This window comes from Lactuca virosa, chromosome 4 (genome assembly GCF_052849685.1).
Source record: "Lactuca virosa cultivar CGN04683 chromosome 4, Lactuca_virosa_CGN04683_v6, whole genome shotgun sequence".
Classification (NCBI taxonomy): Eukaryota; Viridiplantae; Streptophyta; class Magnoliopsida; order Asterales; family Asteraceae; genus Lactuca; species Lactuca virosa.
Genome location: NC_136429.1, coordinates 24,170,996 through 24,195,457, shown reverse-complemented (window position 1 = coordinate 24,195,457; position 24,462 = coordinate 24,170,996). Strand labels below are relative to the sequence as shown.

Sequence of the window (24,462 nt, the reverse complement as noted above, 5' to 3'; positions counted from 1 at the left end):
ATGAATATAGTTGATCAGGCTATATTGATCCCAGATATGATTACATCACTGTCTAGGTTTAGCTGCAATGTCCAACATCTAAATACTTTAGTTTTGTTCTTCTTGTGATACTCATTCTGGTATATATACTCTGCATGTACTTATACTTTTATAAAATATTGATATATTTTTAAAGTATAACTCTTGGTCAGAGTGTTTTTATCCCAATGGGTTTATAGTTGTATATCTTTTATGACTGATATACTGAGTTCACTATAAACACTGCTCTGATACCAATCTGTCGCACCCCCAAACCAGAACGGCGGAAACGTTCGGGGGCGGAGGACTTTAGGTAAGTATCACAACACATGCAATATAGTAATCAAAGTACAAACAACCATTGCATTAATAAGTATAAGTTTTAGATAAGCGTTTAAACATTACATATTCAAACACTGAAGTAGGTACAGGAGAAGACAAGAGTCGCGGTACGGTACTAGGTAGGCTTCTCAAAAGCTTCGGGAGTGTACCTGTCTACTGAATTCCTGAGAATACAAGTTATTTGGAAAGAGTAGATCAGCATTTAAGCTGGTGAGTTCATAAGTATTTTAGTTCTGTTAAGTATACCCTAAGTTCTTTGAATAAGTTCACTGGTTTCTCCAGTAAATCCTATATCTCCTGAGGTGATTAACTGATAACCTCAATGGTTTCCCTCTGTAATTACTTAGTTTATACTGGTTATACATAACATAATATCGAAGTGACAGTCAACTGGGTGTATCTGCCCTAAGCCCACAACCAAACAAGGAACAGAAAGTAAGGCGGAAGTCACACACTTTACTGTCAATCGGACATTACTTATGTATAACTATGATGTATCAACTAAGGAATTATAGAATTAACCACTAAAGGTCTTTTATGTTATACTAGTTTACCGAGATTGAGTGACTAAGTTCCATTGGATAAGTGGGTTAATCCCATAAACCGTTCTCTTTATATTACTGTTTTGTATTTGTATTCCTTTATGAAAACATGAAACTGAGAGTGTGCCTGGCTCCACCAGGTGTTAATGGAAACTGTATTAAACCATTGTATTTTGTATTCTATAAACTGGTACTTTGAAGGTGTACTTTCGTTTATCTGTTTATACACTAACGTATTGTTAATACCTTTTTAATGAGTAGTTTTTATTATAACCATACTATGACGGATGGCCTGAAACAAACGCTTTGTGGGCGTTTAAACTGGTGATAACAATTGTCACTCATCAAACTGTAGCTAGCAGCCTGAGTGCGGGGTTGTCAATTCCCGATATAGATCTACACACACTTGTTTCGATCCCCGGCTGGAGATTCTGGTTATAATGTCAGGACTTTCCTATGTTGTCTAAAATGAATTAAACAACCTGAATATAGAGTCTCATAAAAAGCATATTAAATGTTCATGTATATTAGTTTTGAAAACCCAATCATTCGGAAATAATGATTGTCAGTATATTCTTGAATTAAAACTCAATCATTCTGAAATAATGATTGACAGTATATTCTTGAATCAAAACTCAATCATTCTGAAATAATGATTTACAGTATATTCTTGAATCAAAACTCTAGTTTCTTGTAAAACAATGTATTCTTGTATACTTGAATCGTGAATTATTACCTCGTGTTTGCTAACTCTGGTACTCTGTATAGTACCATTGCTAATGCAAACCCGGAATTATGTATTATTACCTCGTGTTTGCTAACTCGAGTACTCTGTATAGTACCCTTGCTAATGCAAACCCGGCATTATGTATCTTTACTTCTTTAATATGTTGTTCGTATATTAAAGGTATTATACATATCTTGGTATATTTGAATGAATTTTGGTAATTTCCTTGGAAAGTGTACAATTGTAACTCATACTTGTATCTTTAGTTTTGAATGATAAATTATACCTATTATAATTTATATCTATCTGATTAGCATGGTTTCTCATGGATGAACACCTTTGCTCAGCCTGATACAAAGGTGATGATACCAAAAGGAGTAACCTTTTAGACTCATATATGTATAATATATATATAATTAAGAAGGAAACGACCTTCGGACAAATAATACAACCCTAATTCCACATCCAAATAAGGAAAAGGATATAGGATAATTCATTAGTCCTAAGCCCTTCAAGTCTTATTTATATATTTATACATATATAAACATGACTTTGGCATTTATATTTTGAAATAGTTTATAAAACATTTTTCAAAGAATTTAACATGACTTTACGTTATTTTGGAAGTATTTGGTAATTCTTAAAAGTATACGGAAACTTTCTGTGTGATTATTATCACACACAGTTATTAACACAATTTAATATTGTGTTAAACTTGTATTCCCCCCTAAAAGCATTTAAAAACCATTGAAAAGGTAAATTATAGGGGTATGAACTCACTTTGATAAGCGGTGATTCGGGCAGCGTTTCGTTTCCCGGAAAAGAGTTTGTTTGATGAAAAACCAGCTCAAAACGGGCAGAGTTTCGACAGGAGAGAGGATGAATTCTCGAGAATTCCGGGGCTCCGGGGCTTGCTTCGGGCTTTAGACGCGATACCGGGGCCTTGGGGGTTGTTTGTGAAGTTATGGAAGAGAGAGGAGTGAAAAAAGGGCCAAAAATGGGGTGAAAAACCTCTTCCATCCGAGAAGGCTCGCACCCTTTATATAGGGGTGCGAGGGTTCGGCCGAGGAGGACAGGTGGCGAGGCGAGGGGCGAGTCAGCAGCACACGCGGCAGCTCCTGCAAAGGCGGTGCGGATCGGACCCGGTGCGAGGCACGTGCTTCGGACTGCTGGCGGCTTCTAAGTGGTCAGGCTTCGGTCCAATAGGGAGAAGGCACGTGCGAAGGGAGTGTCTCCGGGGTGTCTCCGGGGTGTCCGATGCGAGGGTATCCGAAGATTATTGGACCTCGGCTGCGGTCCACTCAGAAGGCTACACGTGTACTGCGGTCTAACCAGAGGAGGACACGTGGAGTCTCGCACGTGATGATGATGTGTCCGAAGCCTTGCATGCGAAATTTCCCGGTTTTCAAGATTTTCTTGATTTTCGTGCCAAAAACTTGCGAAAATCATAACTTTCGCATACGAGCTCCGTTTTTTACGTTCTTTATATGCACGCGTAGGTAAAACCATACTCTACGACCTTCGTTTAAACTTCGTCGGCTGATTTTGACTTTATTTTTAATATTATTATTTTAAACAGACCGGGACGGGAATCCGTTAATAATTCATAACTTCTTCATCCGACGTCCGTTTTTGTCTGTCTTTTTACCGTTGTGCTACTTTTGACGAGACCTTTGATTCTCGTTTTAGTTGCATCGGCTAAATATCGATCGATTTATATTTCGACTTTTTAGCTGTCTACTGCTAAACCGAAACTTCGAAAAATCATAACTTCCTCATACGAAGTCGGATTTTTACGTTCTTTTTATGAACGTTCTCGGTTTAACATATTATACAACTTTCATTTAGATTGTTAAGGCTAAAATCCTTTTATCGAAAATTCGCTTTTTACACTGAACAGTGTTTTGCCGGTTTTACCACGGATTTTCGATTAGTCATAACTTCTTCGTTATAACTCGGATTTCAGTGTTCTTTATGTTTTTGGAAACCTTGTTACAAACTCTACCACTTGGTTCATCCCAATTATGATTATTGATCAATTTATTTTTGACCAAAATTTGACTGGTGTCACAATATGAGAGAGCGAGAGAGAGAGAGAGAGAGAGAGAGAGAGAGAGAGAGAGAGAGAGAGAAAGAAAGATGAATAACCAAGGGGGTCTTGAAGGGGTGCAAGGGGTGCAACTGTACAGGCCCCAAAAAAGTTAGGGCCTTGATTTTCAACAAAATTTTGTAGTTAATATATAATATATACTTGCTTTTGTAAGTGATAACAAAAATGTCTCCTAGTTCAATTGGCAAGGAATGCTCCCCTAATTCGTTTTGCTCCTAGTTGATGCAAGTTCGTCTCCTTCTTCTCTTTTCTTTTAGGGTTTTTAGTGGTTAGCAACTAATTGAGCAAAATTGGGTGGAAGTTTTGATGTTGAGGCCTTCCAGTATGGAAGGAAAAGCTACGCGTGGGAATTGAGTTGGCATGCCAACCTACACGTGAATAGTGCGCCAGGTGTGCGTAGGTGGCTTGTGGCGTAGCACCCTCCATGGACGAAGACAACGAATTAGAAGAGGGGAGAGAAGGGAGGGAAGTAACTATTGTATATTTGACCGTTCAATCCATTTTTTTAAAAAAAATTATTAAACTTTTAAATTTAAATAACATCTCTTACATCTTTTACCTATATATACTACACATTTTACCTATATTTTACACTTCTAAAACACAAACTTTCTTCTACTTTCTTTATCTTTTCTTCAAAAATGGACCCAAAACAAAATACCCCACCCACTCCAAACACCCCAAACACTCCAAATGATTATCAAACTTACATGGAATTGTTAAACTCTCCAATCCAACAACAACCTTTATTCACTAACCTTGAATACAATCCATAATTCTACCAACAACAACAACCACAACAACAATTCATTCAACACCAATTCACTCAACCCCAACTCACTCAACCCCAATTCCAAGGTTTTCAACAACAACCTTCTCAATAATTTCAACCACAACAATTCCAAACACAATCATCTCAAGTCCCATTATCTCAATCCCAAACTATAAACCTCGACAACAACGACGAACGGGTCCAAGAAACACCACAACCATCTCGAAGAAGGCAACCAAAAAGAAAAGGAAAAAAATCAGTGGCTTGGAACGAAGAAGAGGAGGAAGCTTTAGCGAAAGCTTGGATTTTCTTACCGTGTGACTCGAGAAGAGGCAATGCACAATCCAACGAATTTTTTTGGAATCGTGTCTTGGATCACTACGCGCTACTAGGAAGGCAAACGGATCGGTCGTACGACACAGTCAACGGAAAATGGCGTGATATACGAGCGGCTTGCACAAAGTTTAATGACATATTTGAGAATCTTAAAATATGCAGAATAAGGTTGCAACGACTTCAACATTTTATCAACCACGTGCTACCAATTCAAAGTTACCAACAATGGTAAACCATTCGGACACTAAAAAGCATGGGAAGTTTGTCGTCAGGGTCCAAAATGGGTCCTTAATCCAGAGACGTCGCATTCGGACTCGACCACCGACTCTAATAAAAGACCAAGAACTTCCAAATCGGACGCGGTTTTTGGCATCGACCTTAATGATGAATTCGACAGTACCGAGGTGGAGGGTCCACCGGAAGTCCAAGTTCGTCGACCGTCGGGAAGGGACAAAGCAAAACGGGTGGCGTCTTCAAGTGGAAAAGCAACTGCAACTAGCGAACACGGGATTGTGGAATCCATATATAAAACTCTAAGTTTTCTAGAAAAAAAACAATCAACAGAGGAAGCTTGTCGCCAAAAAATCGCTCCTATCGATCTTCAAATCATAAACATAAAGCCCCAACCGGATCTCATCCCAGAAAATCTAGCGACATTTCTAAAAATCTAACAAGTCCACGAAAAATATGGAAATTAGGTTCTAATATTTATGTTTTAGTTTTTATGTTTTATGTTTTTTAGGTAATTTAGAATAAATAAGTAATTTAGGATTTTATTTTTTTTTATATTTTTTAAGTATTTTAGGATTTAAATTTGTAACTTAATGTAATGTGTTTTTAATTTAATGTGTATTTTTATTTGAATTATGTTTTTATTTTAATTTAATAATGTCAAAAAAAAGATAAAAAATATATATTGTGGATTGGTAACCATTTCCAAAGGCTAGTGGTTACGTAGTGGATTTGTAATGGAGCTGACATGGCGCTGAGTTGGCATTGCTTTTTGAGTGGGTTGGGTGTGACCATTCCCCTTAGCATGATAATGAAGATCAAGATGAAGCCGACTTTGAGAATTATACCCAAGCTTAACGACTTACCTGCAATAAGTAAGATCAATATTCTGATTTTAGTTTTGAGTGTCGACTTTTCAGGTTAATCGAAGTAAGGGATTTGAAGTTAGGGATTTTTGTGTTTTGTATTCATAAATATTGACTTTCAGTTTATTTGATGACAGACACAATAGTACTAATTAGATATCTAACATCTGTGATAAAATGAAATTCGAAGCGTGCACCTAATTCTGCAACCTTTTTCGTCGAATTCCCATGGAGTGGATATTCTTTCCGGCACCTTTGACCGCCTACGTGATGGTTATTGGATTTTTCTTAAGGTTTTTTACCCATATTTATTTATCTACTTTATATAACATCTAAACACACGTTCACACCCATGTCTATGTTTGCTGTTTAATCTAATTATGATGTTATTTCATCTTTATTTGCAGGTTAATCTTCTCATGTTGTTTAATATTCTTCATCCCTATCAGTATGACCTTCATTGTTGTCTTCCCTTTCTCTCTTTCTCTAAGGTTCACGAATATGTTTGTATTCTACAGAGGATCTGGTGTAAAAGGCATTAGAACTTATTGGACAATAAAGGCCATGTCTTGAAAATTTTCCATCTTTGTTTAGATGAACCTGATATATTTCTCTCGCCATATTGTCGGTCATTTCATCTATTGTCTAATTAGTTATTATATCAAATGTACTGATTTCAGCATAGAATTTATGATTATCAATTTGTTGATTACACTGGAACCAACATACTTCAAGCCTCACCCCCTGCCCTTGATTTTGAACTTTAAACTTAGGTAACATTTCTAACCTAGATTTTTATGATATTTCATCTATTATATGTTTTAAGTTATTCCCGGTATAGATATATTTTGAACTTTGAACTTTGAGTGTTAATTATTTAGTATAGATATATATTCATCCATATATTTATATGTTTAGGTTATAAACCCTATCTACTTAGAACAACATCCCACTTGATCCTATTATCAAAAGCTTCACTTTTCTTGTAAGATTATGCACATGAATTGATGATAGTGAAGTTAAAATCACGTTTCTTGCTGTATCTCAAGGAAGGAAGGTTAGACTTGTCTTTTCCAATAAATATTTTATCATATATTTCGTTTATAAAATACATAAATGATAAATCTCATCATTATGCTTGCTAATTTCCAAGCACTAGAGATCCGTCCCACTATTATGTCATGTGACCGTGTATGTATGTGCACGTGCGGGTGTAATCTCTTATAAGTTAATAGATATAGATACTTAAATTTCATTTAGAAAATCTATTTGTTGATTGTAGACTTTTGACATTGTTATTTTGTTGTTATAAGGAATCACTGGTATTCACCAACAATAGCAAGCTACTTTCCGAAAAACTAATAGTACAAACACATACTAATATAAGTTTGTGGCATTATTTTTATTTCTTTTTATTTTACTTTAATTTTTTCTTATTTATCTGTCGTAATTTGAAAATACATTGTTATTTTTTGCAATTAGCCCAATCAGTGGCTGAATGTAAAAACTAGCAATGTACTTTCATTTTTTCCTAATATAGCATCTTACTTTACTAATTAGGGTAATTGTATATTAATGATGCTTTTATATACAAAGTGTCATCATAGTTGTAGGAACCATGTTCTTTTGTTAATCTAAACTACAACCAAATTAGTTTTTCATGTATTATTTAGGGTTGAAAGCCATTAATAAGTGATAAATGGATGAATTGCATTTTATTATTTTGTAAATGGTTAAAATGGAAGGATCAAATGGGATGCAAGGTATATTTCTGCTTTTGTGTTTTAACAGTATACTTATGGGTTAAATGCTAAAATAACACTATACTTTCACTTTTTTTTATTATACTTTAATTCTTTGTGTTTTATATATGTTTCTTACATAAGTTGCTACTATAAACACTAAAATGGAGTTACTTGCAGAATCCATTGGTGCACTCGCAGGCTGGTAATACTTCAACAAAAAACAATGGCATTAAAAATTCATCCCATATCAGAGTATCTAATGGCATACAAAGACCATCATTGTGGTTTTAATCACGCTCCAACCAATGTAATGGTCAAACATCATTTGGAACCAATGTTATATCTTGGACTTTATGTGTTGAAATGATCATGTAGTTCTATAATAACCAAAAATAACATTTTCTGTCGATATAAAAAAAACAATAAGAAACTAATCGATTTTATAACCTCCTTTTTTATATAGCATAGCCTTTTATTTTTTTTCAATATCTTTTCTTTTTGACTCGTTACTCCATTTATCACTTTTATAACTTTTAAAAGAATTATAATTTCCCAAATGCTAAATCTAACATATATCTAGATAATGACAGTACATTTTGAAAACATTGTACATTGTACCTTTTATTATGTTCCATATTAAGGCATTACACTTCAAAAATCTAAAATATTTATAAATTGTATTTCTTTTTCCTATTTAGGCATTGAACTTTGAAACTCTAAACGATTATACAACATGTAACATCATACATTAATGGAAGATTATTATCCACAAAATTATACATAAGGTACACTTATAAAATCATACTTTTATTATTTCTAACTGATGTATCTTAAAAAGATACACAATTATCCAAATAAAAAAGAATGTTTTATTTCTATAATAGGGTGGTTTTTCCAAAATATAGTGTCTTATCAAGAAGAAAAAGAGTTATATACTATATTTGTGTAGATTTTCAAAGTACACTTCCATTATAAGAAAAAATAGAAGTAAAATGTTGTCATATAAAGAAATAAAATTAATAAAAGTAAGATGTGAGGCTAGCGTTTGATGGAGTGTGGTGCAATGTTGGTATTTTGAAGGTTCTAAAAAGTTCGTCGTGTCATGACTCTTAAATTTGTATTTGCCGCCAAACTTTAACAAAATGTCGTCTTAAGTCGTATATGTATATATAAATTAATAATAATAATAAATACATATAAAATTATTAATTAATTATATACAAAATTGTCGCATTGATTCATGTCTCACAAACGATATGGCTCGTCATGACTCGTAAACACTTGAGGCTTGACGGTACCGTCAAGTCATGTCTAACGTTATTCAGAACCTTGGTATTTTCATTTCATTTAGCAAGTAAGTCGTACATTCTTTAATGTTGTTTGAATAAAATGTCATGTTGTTCTTAGGAAAATACACATCCGATAAGCTAATTGTTACGACTAACGATATTTAAAAGTTTTAATGATTAAAAAATCATGATTTACACGTTAACTTCAACTTTCTTAAGAATGTCATTGAAACATGTAGGATGTCTGCCCCTATAACAACTAAAACTTACATTGGAATGATGTATTATAATATTTTCAATTATTTGAAATATAATCGTGTGTTTAAAAAATATTTAATTAAATAAAAAGGTTTTATAGAATATTTTAGATAAATAAGGAAAAAAAAGCTAACGAAAAAAGTTAATCTATAATATTTTTTTTAAACTGTGAATCTAATATAGACCTAAATTATTATATATTAATTCCACCTTTTTTTTCCAAATGGAGTTTGAACAATCAATCTCTAAAAAAAACTATTATATTATTTTTTTTGTATGTTAAAGTCTTTATATTTTTTTTAAATGTCTAATTTAATGCTTTGAGTTTGGTAAACCCTAGATAACAAAAAATGTTAGGTAATCTATTCTCAACAGTTTGATGATTATAATCCATTAGATTAAAAAATTTCAAAAAATACAAGGATTTTGATGTTCTAAAAAAAAATAATGTAATAGTTTTTTAATGCTTAGATGATAATAGACTGAGTTTTTCTAAGGTCAAAAAGACTTAAATAACACTTTCAGAATATATGAGTCTTAGTATACTAAAAAATAATATGGGAAAAATGACTTGATAGAGTAAGTTACTTTTTGAAATGTACAAATTTAGTCATTATTCTTTTTTTTTTTGTAAATTAAACCCTTATACTTTATTAATATGTACACATTAGGTCCTTTTGACCGGATTCTATAGGTTTTGCTGATGTGGAAGCACACGTGGCACTAAAAACAACTGCACAACAATTACAATTAATTAGCTTAGTCACTCCTTATAAACGAATGTTAACATCCAAAATCAGGATGAATCACAGTTTTGTCGTAGAAGAAGAAAGAAGATGTCGAGTGACTCAAGAATCTCCACAGGTTCAAGCAATCACAGAGTAGATAAGGAAGTCCTTTGTGATTGTAAACTCTCTACAAGAATTCGTACCTCCAAGACCAAAGATAACCCTGGAAAGAAATTCCGAGTGTGCCCTAACTCATTGGTAAATACCTAAATTGATTTTATTTGTCAAATCGCATCAGTTTTCTTCTTCTTACCTTCTATGTTGTTGATTTTATTACTACAGAAACCAGGGAAAAAGTGTAAAGTTTGGGAATGAATTGATGAAGAACCTGAGAATATGAAGCCAATTGCAAAAGATACTCTTTCAGATGTTGCAGATTATCTTATACAAGTTTTAGAGGATGTGGCATCTGTTAGAGAATAAGTGAAACAGTTGAAGGTTATGGTTTGTGTACTGATTATGCTGGTCATTGTTAAGGTTATGTTTTGGAGTTGAAGATATGCTTCTGGAGGTTTTATGGGATGTTGATGTAATAGACTTGTTGTGTAATTCTTGTTTATGTAATGGATGTTGATGTACTTTATGTTTATGTAATGGTAAAGTTTATTGCTATTATGTATGGATGTTGATGTAATTAAGTCATTCAAATGGAGGTAAAACCAAGACAAATTATAGGAAATATTCTTTTATAGATAATTGGATGTAAAGACAAATAAAAGTGGCTGACAAAAGGCATCAAGCCATTTAATAATTACAAAAGATAAGCCCACCAGTAGGGGTAATACAGTAATTTAGTTCAAAATATTCGACAAGTACATCAAAAGTAAACAACTAGTAGGGGTAATATAGTAATTAAGTTCAAAAGATTAACACACACTACATCAAAATATATATCACATGCATTACCCCACTACACCAAAATCTAATTACTCTAAAGTCACAGGTTTGTCTTGGCTGCATCCAGTTCCATCCTTGAGTTTGACATTTTTCTGAAGACCAATTTCTGTGATTCTTTCTGAAAACTTTCTCACCCTACCAGCATCATTCAAAGGAACCTTCTTCATAGGACTTCTCTTCACAGGAGCCTTCTTCACAGGAGTTCTCTTGACATGAGCTGGACTTGATTGACTTGGACCAGCTGTGCTTGGAGCTGGAGTTGGCTTACTTGGGCACATGGCTTTGTTGTGGCCAGTTTGGTGGAAAATGGTACATCTTAGAGGAATGTCTGCCCTTGACACAGTATGCCTTGTGTGCCCACTTAGCTCTCTTTCTGCCTGATCTCTTTTCCTTTTGACACATGGCCTGCCAGGTAACCTCCTCCTTAATGGAGGTAAAATAGTATGAAGTCCTTCAACATGTGGCCACTCAGAACTATCATTGAGTGGGTGGATGTTATACTCATAGCTACTAAGGAAAGAGTCTTTAGTATAGGATTTTGATACAAAAGCCTCCACACTAGGTTCAATGATGAAATTACTGATATGACATGTACACATGGAATGCCTGTGAGTTGCCAGCTTATGCATCCACATGCCCTGTGATTCAGATCAACAACATACCTCTCATTTCCTGAGAACACTTCAAATTCTTTGTAGCCACTCACATAAGGTACCCAAAATCTGTCAATATACAAGAAGATAGTCAGTTACCATTATAAACCAATGTATAACTAATGAAATTGTTACTAACCTTTGTAATTCTTTCAAATCCTCTATCTCCCTTCTGATGCTTGGGCATATGTCCAAATCCCAATTCAAACTATTTTGCTTCTGCATTCATAACCTCTGCATTACCCAACATCTTATGTCCTCCAACATTGTTATCAATGGTTTCCTTCTAGCATCAAGTACAACATAATTGAAACTTTCAGAAACTCCATTCTCTACTGCATCACAGTCCATACCCTCTCTAAAAAAAAGCCTTTGACCAACACCTTGGATCCCTGTCTATGAGATAGTCATAAGCCCTGGTTTCCAAGGACTTAATCTCATTCATTGTTGCTTCAAACTTTGGTACATTTGTTGCATTCACAGCCCTCCAAAATGGTTTAAAGTATTGTTCTCCTTTAAATTTTTTGTGGAAATTAGCTATAATGTGTCTAGCACATAATCTATGCTCCACATCAGGAAGTCTTTCCTTCACAGCTTCAAATAATCCCTGATTCAAACAATTAAATGATTAGTTAATTAAATGATCAAAACAATTAAGGTTAATTAAATGATCAAAACAATTAAATGATTACCTTGTGGCCATCTGAGAGGATTGTAATGTCATGACCATTCCCCCCTCCAATGTCTTCCATCAGGTTGTCCAAAAACCATTTCCATGTCCTTTTGTTCTCAACATTGACTACTGCCCAAGCTAAGGGATAGATGTTATTATTAGCATCTCTACCCACTGCTGATAGGAGATCCTCTCTACAAACACCCTTAAGAAAGCAACCATCAACCCCAATTACCTTTCTGCACCCATCTAACCACCCATCCACAACACCTTTAAAGCTAAAATAAAACCTATCAAACACCACGGTATTATCAGGTTGTGGCTCCAAGAACACCTCAGCATGTGAACCTGGATTAGCCCTTCTGATTTCAGCTGCATAATCCCACAATTTGGCATAATGTTCTTTCAAACTTCCCTCAACTTCAGACAATGCTAACTTTTTTGCATTCCTACACTGCCCAACACTCACATTAATGTTGTATCTCGTAGATACTAAGGCTTTCATTTTCCTCAAACTCAGTTTAGGACTCTCCAAAACAGCATTCACAAATTGTTTCCCTATCCACTTATATGTTACAATTGACCCAAGTTTGAATGCCCTAGAGCACTTGTGCTCTGTTATAAAAGACTTAATCTGAAAAGTGTGTTCCTCTTTCATCCAGGAAGCATACAATCTAAAAAGGCATGTTGGATTCTTTCCTTTACAACACCTAACTAGCAACCTACTCTTGTCATTCTTTTCATACCACAGATCATAACCATTTGCTACAGCATAGCAACTAAGAGAGTATTTAAGTTCAGCAGTAGTAGAGTATTTCATACCTAATCGAGGCTTCATCTCATTCCATTCCTGAGTATGATCATGTCTTGGGTAGATAGGTCGTATTGCATTATGATCTTCTTCAACCAAGTCATCATTCTGTATTGGACAAAGTTTGTTGAGGAATTGATCATTGAAGTTTCTTTTGAGAGATATAACTTCATCGTCCTCTACATGTTTAACTTTCAGACCATCTTCTAAAATGGAGTGAACATCATCAATAGAAACCAAATCATCATCTTCAAGGTCTGCTTCTTCCTCCTGAATCCAATCAAACAAAGGTTCATGATGATGATCCACATACACATCCAATCTCTTCTTTTCATTGATATCTTCAAGAAACTCGTTAAAATCGCAGTCATTCTAAATAACATGTAATCCCTCCGACAACCTCACTTCATGTGGACAGTAATACACATCTATGCATCTTCCGTTAGTAAGCTTTTCAAGAAAGGGGATGAAATCAGGGTAGTTCATCTTGTTCACAACCATGTATGGTACAGAGGCTTTTATTCCATTAAAATACATCAATGGGGTAGGTGTGAACACCCCATTATAGTGTACATCAACGATTGTATCTGCATCTTCTGCCATTGTTGATGGTGATTGTGAGTCAAGAAGTTTGAGGGATTATCGGCTGAGTGAATGGAGGAATGGCTGATTAAATGAGCCCTACTTGTCGTTTCAATGTGGTGTAATTTAACAATATCCACGTAAGGTGACATGTGGATGCCACCTGGTTATTTCATTTCAAGAAAATAAAATAAAATTCGTATATGACCGGTATACCGAGTATAGTCTATCAAAAGGATTGCATAATTAAAAAAAATCGGGTATAAGGGTTTAATTTACAAAAAAAAAATAATAATGACTAAATGTGTACATTTCAAAAAGTATCTTACCCTATCAAGTCATTTTTCCAAATAATATAGCAGCTTTTTAAGCATTTAATAAATATATGTTTGGTTTTTTTAAGGTTTTTCCATTAATAAATTGATAAGTTGAAAATAACTTTAAGCAATAATATAGATCTACCGTTCATATATGTTTCATTAAACGATGAACTGATTATGTGATTGACTTTGTGAGAGGGCATAGCCACTTACAACAATTAAGATGGTCTTAGGAGTCACCTAATTTTTTTAATTTTTTATAGCATTTGTATATAAAAAAAAGTTAAGAACTATCTTTAAAAAAATTAAGACCTAACTAATATTATTTGACAAAATAAGAAAACAAATAAATAAAAATAATGATGGAGGACTTATACTTAAATTACAAAGCAAATGGTTAATACTTTCAAAACCTATCACATATTGGAGATAAAAGGAGAGTTGAAGTTGTTTGATGTTATAAAAATAAATTATGAATGGTTATTAGGGAATGTAAAAAACAACACAACTCATATTTTTGGTTGTATAAAATGGTTGTTGCAAATGAACTATTTAAAAAGAAAAGAGACTCAGGTCGTGCAAAGTAGTTTTTTTTTTTTTTTTTTTTTTTGCAAAAATCAGGTTTTAGTGTTAAGTAGATTGATTTTACTAGTTTTTAGTTGTTCTATCGGTCTGGTTGTACTTGAATTTTTACAAACCAGTTGGTTTTTTATTGGTTCAACCCGACCCGATCTATCACATATAGCATTGACTCTTTGGTTTTTCCGTCTTCACTTAATTAGGAACCAGGTGATATTCTATTTTAGATTCGCCACTACTTGGTCAACACCCCTTGCTAAACAACTTGCGAGCTCTTTCCATCAACTTTTACACGTTTATTTAATAAGAGTATTCTATGTGCTTCATTCATACTTCATAGTTCATACTACCATGCTTTAATTAATCTATGCCTTTTTTTTCATTCAAATTATATGGTGGTAGTATAATAAGAACTTCACGAGGTTCGATAAATAGCTCAAAACAAATAATTTTTTATAACGATTGAAATGGGTTGAATCGATCGAGTTGTCTTATAGAGTCTTTTTTTAGATTTTGATTATCGATAAATACTTTATTAACTGTAACTATAAAAGCTAGGAGTAATTACTAATCTAGCCAAATTAAGGGGTAATTAACAATTTTTAGCCAAAAATTAGCAAATGGCCAAAAATAGCCCACGAAATCGTAGGTTTCGAGATTCGTCTACTGTTTCGTGTTTTGTATATATATATATATATATATATATATATATATATATATATATATATATATATATATATATATATATATATATATATATTTCATTTTTGACATTCAAAACCGTAGGTTTTTTAAAACCTACGGTTTCCTCTCGAAACCTATGGTTTTCGCAAAAAAAGCTACGGTTTTTTTTGGAGGGGTTTTATCTACTATTTTGGGGGTTTTATCTACTATTTTGGCCAAAAAACTACGGTTTTAATTTTTTATTTTTTATTTTTTATTTTTAAAATTTTTTTTTATTATTTTTTTTGTAATATAGAGTATAAAAAAGAGTGTTTATAATATGTACAATAACTTTAACAATTATTTTGTTTAAATTTTAACAATTGTTTGTTTTGAATTATTTTGTTTTAATTTTAACAGTAGTAAACTCTGACGAAAAGAGTAGACTACTTTTTGGGTAAAGTTGACTACTTTATTGCTAAATTTGACTACTTTTTTGTTAAACTTGACTACTTTTTTGTCAGAGTTGACAACTGTTTTCAACCTATCTTATATATATTAAGTATTTTATATTTTTGGAAAGTTTATTCTCTCTAGCTTCTTTATCCTCAAAATTAAGATAATGAGTTGTAACGAGTATTTTGTATTGCTCATTACAGATGGAAGATGGGAGTTTGTTAATTCTCAATTATCATATGTTTGGCCACTGGGATACAATCCGAGAATGTTTTATTTAGGTGTTGAATTTTACGAAAACACAACGTTCACCGAATTTTTTCAGTTGGTCAAGTGCAAGATGGGTCTTCCCGAAGAATCTGTAACATCCGGATTCCCAGGTATCTTATTTTAAGTATTTATATTGAATTTTAGAGAGGGACTCGGCGAGTAGGCGCTCATACTCGCCGAGTGGGATCGCACATTTCTGGTCTGATTTAATGAAGGACTCGACGAGTCGATGCGTGGACTCGGCGAGTCCGCGCTGTTAAGTGAAACTCTAATTCTCGGGGCCTACGCCCTATTTAAAGGCCTTTATAGCCTCCATTGCGGCCACTTCACCCCTGAGAAACCCTAGAGAGAGAAAGAGAACGTTTGTGGTGCAAGAGGAAGGCTAATTCACCATTTCTTGTGTGTTTTAGCAAAAGAGAAGTAGTTTCCAACAAGAGGAGGTCAAGGGAGCTGTGGATCCAGGGTTTTCAAGTTCAGATCCACACTATTGAGGTATCAAATCGAACTTCCCTTCTGTTTTGGGTTAAGATCTATGATTTAGGGTTTTCTATAAACCTTTTTAGGCTTGAAAGGTTGAGGTTATGGTCCCTTGCTGGGTTAGACCTCAGATCTGGACCCATAGAGGTCCAGAGAACCTTTCCCATTCTGCTTTATGCTTGTTCATGGAGGATTGGAGACTAGGTTGCCATTTTTAGAGTTATTTCTCCATTTATGACTTGATGTGGGTTGCATGCACGTAAAGGTTGCACCTTTACATGACCTTTGAGCACTTGAAGGCCAGATCTATAGTTTAGAGAAGCAGATCTGACCTCAGAAGGTCATTTGAGAGTTGTTATGGAGGCAACTCGCCGAGTCCATAAGTGGACTCGATGAGTCGAGTCGGGGTTGCCCCGCGATTCGTGACAGGTGTAACCCGTCGAGTGGAAGGATGACTCGACGAGCCAAGAGAGGCTGAAAGGATTCATAGGACCCGCATGGACTCGCCGAGTCGCCCTTGTGCACTCGACGAGTCGGGTCAAAGTTGACCGTTGACTTTAGGGTTCTGGTCAAGACTGATTCAGGAGAGTTCAGGGAAGGGTAGAATGGCCTTCTACCCAATCTGTAGAGATGAGATCATGAGTGAATATTGATCGGGGATGTTATCTGAATAATAGGAGGAGGCTAAGTCGGGACGTTGAGCACGAGAGTTTATCCGACTTCATTGAGGTGAGTCTTCTCACTATACATTACCTAGAGTGGTATTTATGTGTAGACCAGAGGGTCTTGTATGCTATGTGTATATATATGAGTTATGTGCATTGTGTTATATGTATGCTATGTGTTGAATAGACCGGGCCGGAGGGCCCAACGATATAGACCGGACCGAAGGGTCCAACGACACAGACTGGACCGAAAGGTCCGACGAGCTATGACCGGACCAGAGGGTCCAACGAGCTACGGGACTGGAGGGTCCCGCTTAGACACATCGATCGGAGGGTCGTATTGTAGCCTCGAGTGGCGTATGTGTTGCATGTGGTATTTTGGGGAACTCACTAAGCATTTATGCTTACAGTTGTTGTGATATGTGTTTTAGGTACTAGCGAGGATCGCGGGAAGGCGCCGGCATTATCCGTACACACTGAGAGGATTTATGTATTTGAGGATCTTGGGATTTGTTTATTGAGATAACATGTGTTACATTGGATTACTATGATATTTTATGAATGAGATTACATTTTTAAAAATGAAAAATTGTTTTGAAAATTTACGTCGTTACAGAATCAAAAGTTAGTTTGGCCTATCAACATCCAGAACAACTCTATTATTGTGGTATTGTTGATGATCGTGATATTAGAAAGCTGATGAAGGTAATAAATGGCGTTGGAGATAAATATGTGTCAGTGTATGTGGTGGTTGAAGAATGCGTTTGGCCGAACGAAATGGATGATAGAGGAAAGGCATCTGCAGCAAATTTATCAAGTGGAAAAGGGAGCAACAACCCAATAGGTAATTTTAAAAGTCCAAGTAAAAGTCAATATCATAGTGTTGCTGAAAATGTAAATGTAGTGCTAGAACCGATTATGTATGTTACACCGGAGAATTATAAGTATATCGGTGATAATGATGTTGGTGCATATGTTAATGATGTTGGTGAAAATGATTCATTTGACAAAAAAAAAAGCAGTAGCCGTGGTGAATAAGGTTGGTAATGAATCTGGAAAACAGGAAGTTCCGTTTTTGCATGATGGTGAACTAAAAGGATATGGCGAGTTTGCGGATTGTGACAAGTTGGATATATCCGGCCTAGATAGTGATTCTAACGGAGAAGAATTAGATGACGAATCTAAGCTTATTTATTCAGATACCATGTTTCATGGTATGCCCCCTTTGCCTTCGTGTCCTGTAAACGCTGATGTGAACATTCCATGTCAGAGGGTGGATATAAGTGAAGAGATTAAGGTTTTAGACATTTTTGATGACAAAGAGTTGCTCAAGCTTGCAATCGGAAGACAATGCATGGAACAAGGTAAGCAGTATAAGACTACCAGATCGAGCAAAGGAAGGTTCGAGGTTGTTTGTTTGGTTAAAAATTGTTCATGGATGGTTAGGGCAAGGGGAATCCAATCGACTACTTCTTTCCAAGTCACAAAAGTTGTTGACCAACACACATGTTGTGAGACAAATTTGGAGTCTAATCATCGACAATCAAAGAAAAAGGTACTCGGCCACTTTATCGCTGAAGTATTGGCCGGAGACTATAATAGAGTTTATCGGGGCAATGAAATTGTTAAGGACATCAATTCGAAATTTCCAATCAATATCTCATACCAACAGGCATGGCGTGCAAAACAGTATGCGTTGTTGATGTTAGGAGGTACCAAAGAGGATTCATTCACCAAACTACCAGTGTATCTGCACAACTTGGTCAAGCACAATCCAGGAACTGTTACTCAGATAAGAGTAGACGATGATGATCGGTTTGAGTTCGTGTTTATCGCGTTGGGTTGCTCGGTAAGCAGTGTTAATTTTTATAACAAATATAACATATGAATCCTAATTGGTATTTGTTAATGCAATGAAAAATAATTGTAGGTACGAGCGTTCATCAAGTATTGTAGGCCGACCCTAATAATTGATGGTGGTCACCTAAAGGGTGAATTCAAAGGCACGATGTTGCTCGCAGTGACAATGGACAGTCAAAACCAAATCATGCATGTTGCTTATGCCATTTGCAAAAGTGAATGTACTGAGACGTGGTCCTGGTTCCTTCGAAAGCTATGTGAATGTATAGGCAACTTGGAAGACCTTACAATCATATCTGATAGGGCTCCATCCATAGCGACGTCAATTGCAAATATATTTCCTCACGCCTATCATGGAATATGTGGTATCCATTTGTATTTCAACAGTTCAGCAAAATTTGGAAGCAGCGATACAATGCACGCATTATTTTGGGAGACATGCAAAGCCTATACCATTAAAAAATTCGATAATGGGATTAAAAAAAATAAAAAATGTAAATATTCGTGTATGGGAATACCTACAAAACATCAATCCAGAAAGATGGGCCAGGGCACATTTTCCTGGGAATCGGTATTTTCTTATGACATCAAATAGTGCGGAGTCGATAAATTCAATGTCACGATTTGCAAGAAAGATGCCAATATTGATGTTGATTGAGTATTTTCGTGCAACAATGCAACAATGGAGTTTTCAGAAATGTAATGTTGCAGGTACTAATATTTTATATACATTGTTGATTGAGTATTTTCTTAACTCGTGTAGTAATAATTTTATGAAAAAATATGTCTATTTTTTTTAGCTGAAACTAAAACAACACTCACCCAATGGGCTGAAACGATTATACAAGCAAATAAGAATGCTTGTAATAATTGGATGGTGTACCCTATCTCAAATAGCAGATTTGAAGTGAAAAGCTCTAACCAAAAAGTGTCATTGTTGATTTCCAACAAAGAACCTGTACATGTAGGCGGTGACAAATAGATGGCTTACCTTGTGGCCATGTTATAAAAGTGCTAACATTGAACCGTTACGAAGATTGTTCGGAATTCGCTTTAAAAGCTTACTTTACAGAAACATTGAGGAAAACGTACGAGGAGTCTGTGAACCCCTTACCAAGTCCATCTGAGTGGGAGATCCCCGATGATGTGATGACCGTGAAGCCACCCATAATGGAGAGACGTCAGCCGTGTAGGCCAAGAAACACTGGACGTATTCCGTCGCAAGGTGAGCGTCCCATACGACAAGAATGTTCTACATGCGGTCAATTTGGACACACTAGGAACGATTGTGCGGGTAGGGGATCGGGGAGCGGATCTGGGGGGGAGGACAAAATCTACACAAAAGGGCATAATGACTGATAAGTTTGCATCCGGGAGCGGGTCACAGAACGAAAGCGTGTACCCTACTTTTGATTTCAATAGTACATTTGATTTGAATTGTCCTTAGATTAATGTAGGAAAGCAATGAATTCCCGTATTTGTAATTTGTATTGCTTGTATTAAAAAGCACTTCTGAGATTATTAATTAAATCTAGTACTCCACTTATTAACTCCTTTATTCCATGAAAAATAAAACACAAACATAAAACATTATAGAAATCGAGATACACCCTTACGAAACATTACATAAGACATTTCACATAAAAGAGCCTTCTACATGAAACATTTGTTATTTTTAAGTAGGATCCATGCATCCTCATACTCGAAGTCACTTCCCTCGTGCTCCAAAATGTAATGATCTTTAACCATTTCTAAAAGATCTTCATCGTTGTTTGGATAACGATACCTGTTTTTAAGATGATGATACCATCGATTAAACCATGTGATTTTTTCCTTTAAATCCATCCACTTACCAAAAATATCTTCTTGTGTTCGATGTTTTCCTTCTCCCACCGACAGGTTAAACATGGCTGTTATGCGGGTCCATTCATCACCTTCTAAGCAATCAGGGTTAACCATGGTTACATCATCGTAAATGTTCATCCAACAACGTGTTACCATCATTACCTCTCTTATCGTCCATGGATGTGGAGTATTGGACGGAGCAACTGCGTTGGAAGAAGTTGGTTGATTGGAGGCCATTTTTTTAAGTTTTTTGTTAGTTTGTTATAATTTTATAGGAGTACTTAAATAAGAAAAAAGAATAACATACAATTAGGTGGATTCCCATAAGTACTGTTTGAAACTACATTATGAAACCGTAGTCAAATAATGTCAAAGAGTAGTCCGATTGTCAGATACCTTACACGGAGATACTATTTGAAACGACAAATATATTGTTCGAAAAGACAATACATTATGCAGGCTACAAAGTAGTAGTCAAACTCTATGAAACCGTAGTTATATAATGTCAAAGAGTAGTCCGATTGTCAGATACCTTACACGTAGATACTGTTTGAAACGACAAATATACTGTTCGAAAAGACAATACATTATGCAGGCTAGAAAGTAGTAGTCAAAGTCTATGAAACCGTAATCATATAATGTCAAAGAGTAGTCCGATTGTCAGATACCTTACACGGAGATACTGTTTGAAATGACAAATATACTGTTCGAAAAGACAATACATTATGCAGGCTACAAAGTAGTAGTCAAAGTCTATGAAACCGTAGTCATATAATGTCAAAGAGTAGTCCGATTGTCAGATACCTTACACGGAGATACTGTTTGAAACGACAAATATACTGTTCGAAAAGACAATACATTGTTGACCTTGCCTTTGCAGCTCCTACTTATTTATGTGTCCGCATGTGCAAAGCCCCTAACCCGCACAACCTTACGCACACTAAGTAATTGCTAATTGTCTCTTACAATTGTTTCGAAATGAGTTTCTCCGACACTGACCATGAAGAAAGCTTCAACAACTTGCCTGTTTACCTTCATAACCTAAGGCGAACCAACCCGCATACTCACACTCACATCAAAACGGATTTGATGGATCGTTTCCAATCTTGTTTTGTGGCTATTGGATGGGTGGTATAATTCTTTTCCAAATCCGTTTTGTGTCTTTACATTTGATAATGTTTGTACATTAAAGTAATTGGTGTGCACTATTAAAAATTACAGGTCCATGTATCCGTGCATTGTTTCTTGCCTGTCCTCTACATAGGTACCGTCCCTCTTAGAGGGGACTACCTAAAAACAATGTTTGTAGTTGTTGCTAAAGATGGGAACAATCTGACTTTCCCTATAGCGTTTGGTATGGCGGTTGAAAATAATGTGGTAAATTCTACCTGGTTCCTGATAAGTTTAAAAGAATGTCTTGGAGAGGGTAGGGAAATAGCGTTCATATCCAATATGTACGATGGTGTTAGCTCTTGCGTAGATAATGTTTTCAGTGATTCTTATCGTGGTTACACTTGTAACAGCGTGCAAAACTATTTACGCACAAGAGTAGGCTCCGGGAGATCATTGGAAACTTTGTTCTGGATAACATTAAAATCCTACACGTTGTCAACTTTTGCACAAATTTTTTCTAGATTAAGCATTAATGCTCGTGAAGTGCTTACGAATATCGGTCATCCGAAATGGGCAAGAGCCTATTTCCCTAACATCCGTTCAAATGTACTCAACATGGAAGTTCCTCAATACTTTTCAGTAGTATCGCGCAATCATTGTAATGTACCGATAATAGCGCTTATCGAGGGAATTCGTGATTCCAATAATCAATGTCAACAAGAATGCGGTCTACAAGATCTTCAAACCGCACAAAATCAATCATGGTGACGACGCGAAAAGATCGCAAGTTGTCGTACAAATTCAACGACAGTGTGTCCATCCATAACTCCCCAAGTACCCAATGATGTGGGTTTATACAAATTGGAAAATAAACCCCACAGAACCGTTGGGATTAGTTACAACGTTTAATTAGTGTAATATCAAAATTTAAGTGATTAATCAATAATATTTGTTTACTTACACGGTCAACTTCTAACCAAGATTTACATCCATCTAACGGGTCAAACGGATGTCCCAATGCACTTCCTACCCACTCGAACGTCTCAAATGCAGCAAAAAATGAAGATGGCATGATTGTCCATCGAGCATCGTTCGGTCTCCGCTCATTCAAAAGCCTTCCCCATAAGTCAACATGTTGCATTTAAATCTAATTTAAACATACGGACCTTATCAATTATTTAAATTTTAAATATAAACAAATGTCTTCATACCGGTTCATCTAAATATCTCAAGTCAATTGAATAAAAAAGGAGATCCCAAAACATTGCTTCGATTCTTTCATTGTAAAACCGATGTTTCAAATAAACAGCCGGTTTGTTTCCCATGTATAATGAAGGGGCGGCACCTCCTTCACGGGTTTTTTTTGTTTTGTACGACCAACATCATCATCCTCGTTTACTCGATTTGAATTCGGTGGACTACCGAATTGTTCGTTCACCGGGCTTGTCATCTGATAACTACCTCCCACATCTTCATTCCCCTACATTTAAACGAAAAATAATTTAACAAATAATTATTTTACCTCGAAACCTTCGTTAAGAATTAATAGTAAATTTATAAAATGAAATATTTTACCCCAAACGCTGCGTCAAAAAATTCATTATTGTCATCCCGTTTTTCAAATCCCTCTTTACATTTTATTCCTCGGATTTCTTCCTCCAAGCTTTGAAGTCTTGCCATTATTTCTTGGGCTGTTCTCCTATTAATTCCCACCGTATGAGTTTCTCCGGTGGACTGGGTAGATCGACTGTTTCCACAGGATGGATCAGATGAAGATGCTCCCTACATAAATTTTTTTATATATCAATAATAGTTGAAAAATTTTAATATACTAGATACTACTTTTAGTATTTTACTTACATCTTTTCTAAAGTTGTAGCGTACAGAAGAAGGGACTTCTGGCGATTCAGGATTCAGACTAGAAATATATGTCAAGTAATGTGGAGTAGATGACTCGACATCTGAGGCAATCATCTTTCTTTTCGGTTGATGTGCCTCGTCTTGGTCAACATCGAAAAGATCGCAAACTTTCTCCCATGTTAACCTCCTAAGGTGAAACCACCGCAACATACGAGGATATAAATTGTTTTGTCGTAACGCAGCATTCCCCCGAGCTAGTGGGAACATCTCCCATATCCATATCTTGTAATAAATATACATTAATATATAAGAGTTAGCAATAACTAACAGGGATTATGAAAAAATAAAAACCAAAAAATTTAAAATTATATTTTTACCTTCAACGGAATAACAAAACCGGATAGTGTATACACACAAGGTTTTGTGGGATGTTTGGACATATGATCCTCAAATTTCTTAAACATACCCGACAATCTAGGGTATGTTTTACTCCATAGGTAACTCCCCCACGAGAACCTATATTATATGCAAAACTATTAGTTAAACATATAAAAAATAGTATTTTTTTATAATATTAAATTGATAAATACCTGTTCCATTCATCTAGGTTCTCCACCACCCACAGAAATTCCTTCGTGACTTTGTCTTTGGGTTCTTTTCCCAAAAAACCTTGATTGAGGATATATAGCAAAATCGCATGGACAGCATCGTCAG

At 35.3% G+C, this 24,462-nt stretch overlaps 2 protein-coding genes across 2 annotated transcripts; both read left to right on the top strand.

The window, feature by feature from the left end:
• The first annotated feature begins 15,824 nt into the window (after positions 1-15,824).
• On the top strand, positions 15,825-19,912 carry LOC145104191 (uncharacterized). The gene is made up of 7 exons (XM_079041469.1): positions 15,825-16,038; positions 17,687-17,914; positions 17,975-18,037; positions 18,090-18,919; positions 19,001-19,151; positions 19,318-19,641; positions 19,731-19,912. Exons 1-7 carry the CDS (start codon positions 15,825-15,827, stop codon positions 19,910-19,912), a joined length of 1,992 nt encoding a protein of 663 aa, XP_078897595.1.
• A 1,841-nt stretch (positions 19,913-21,753) lies between these two features.
• Positions 21,754-22,656, top strand: LOC145104190 (uncharacterized). Its single transcript, XM_079041468.1, has 2 exons — positions 21,754-21,906; positions 21,997-22,656. The coding sequence occupies exons 1-2, from the start codon at positions 21,754-21,756 to the stop codon at positions 22,654-22,656; spliced, it is 813 nt and encodes a 270-aa protein (XP_078897594.1).
• Positions 22,657-24,462: the final 1,806 nt, after the last annotated feature.

What these genes read in the sequence shown, in the direction of transcription:
- LOC145104191 (XM_079041469.1), top strand. Translation starts at nt 15,825, where the DNA reads ATGAGTTGTAACGAGTATTTTGTATTGCTCATTACAGATGGAAGATGG. An exon ending in TGTAACATCCGGATTCCCAG is followed by an intron (nt 16,039 to 17,686) that starts GTATCTTATTTT and finishes ACGTCGTTACAG; the next exon opens with AATCAAAAGTTAGTTTGGCC. An exon ending in TCAGAAATGTAATGTTGCAG is followed by an intron (nt 19,642 to 19,730) that starts GTACTAATATTT and finishes TATTTTTTTTAG; the next exon opens with CTGAAACTAAAACAACACTC.
- LOC145104190 (XM_079041468.1), top strand. Translation starts at nt 21,754, where the DNA reads ATGAGTTTCTCCGACACTGACCATGAAGAAAGCTTCAACAACTTGCCT. An exon ending in TTGTGGCTATTGGATGGGTG is followed by an intron (nt 21,907 to 21,996) that starts GTATAATTCTTT and finishes TAAAAATTACAG; the next exon opens with GTCCATGTATCCGTGCATTG.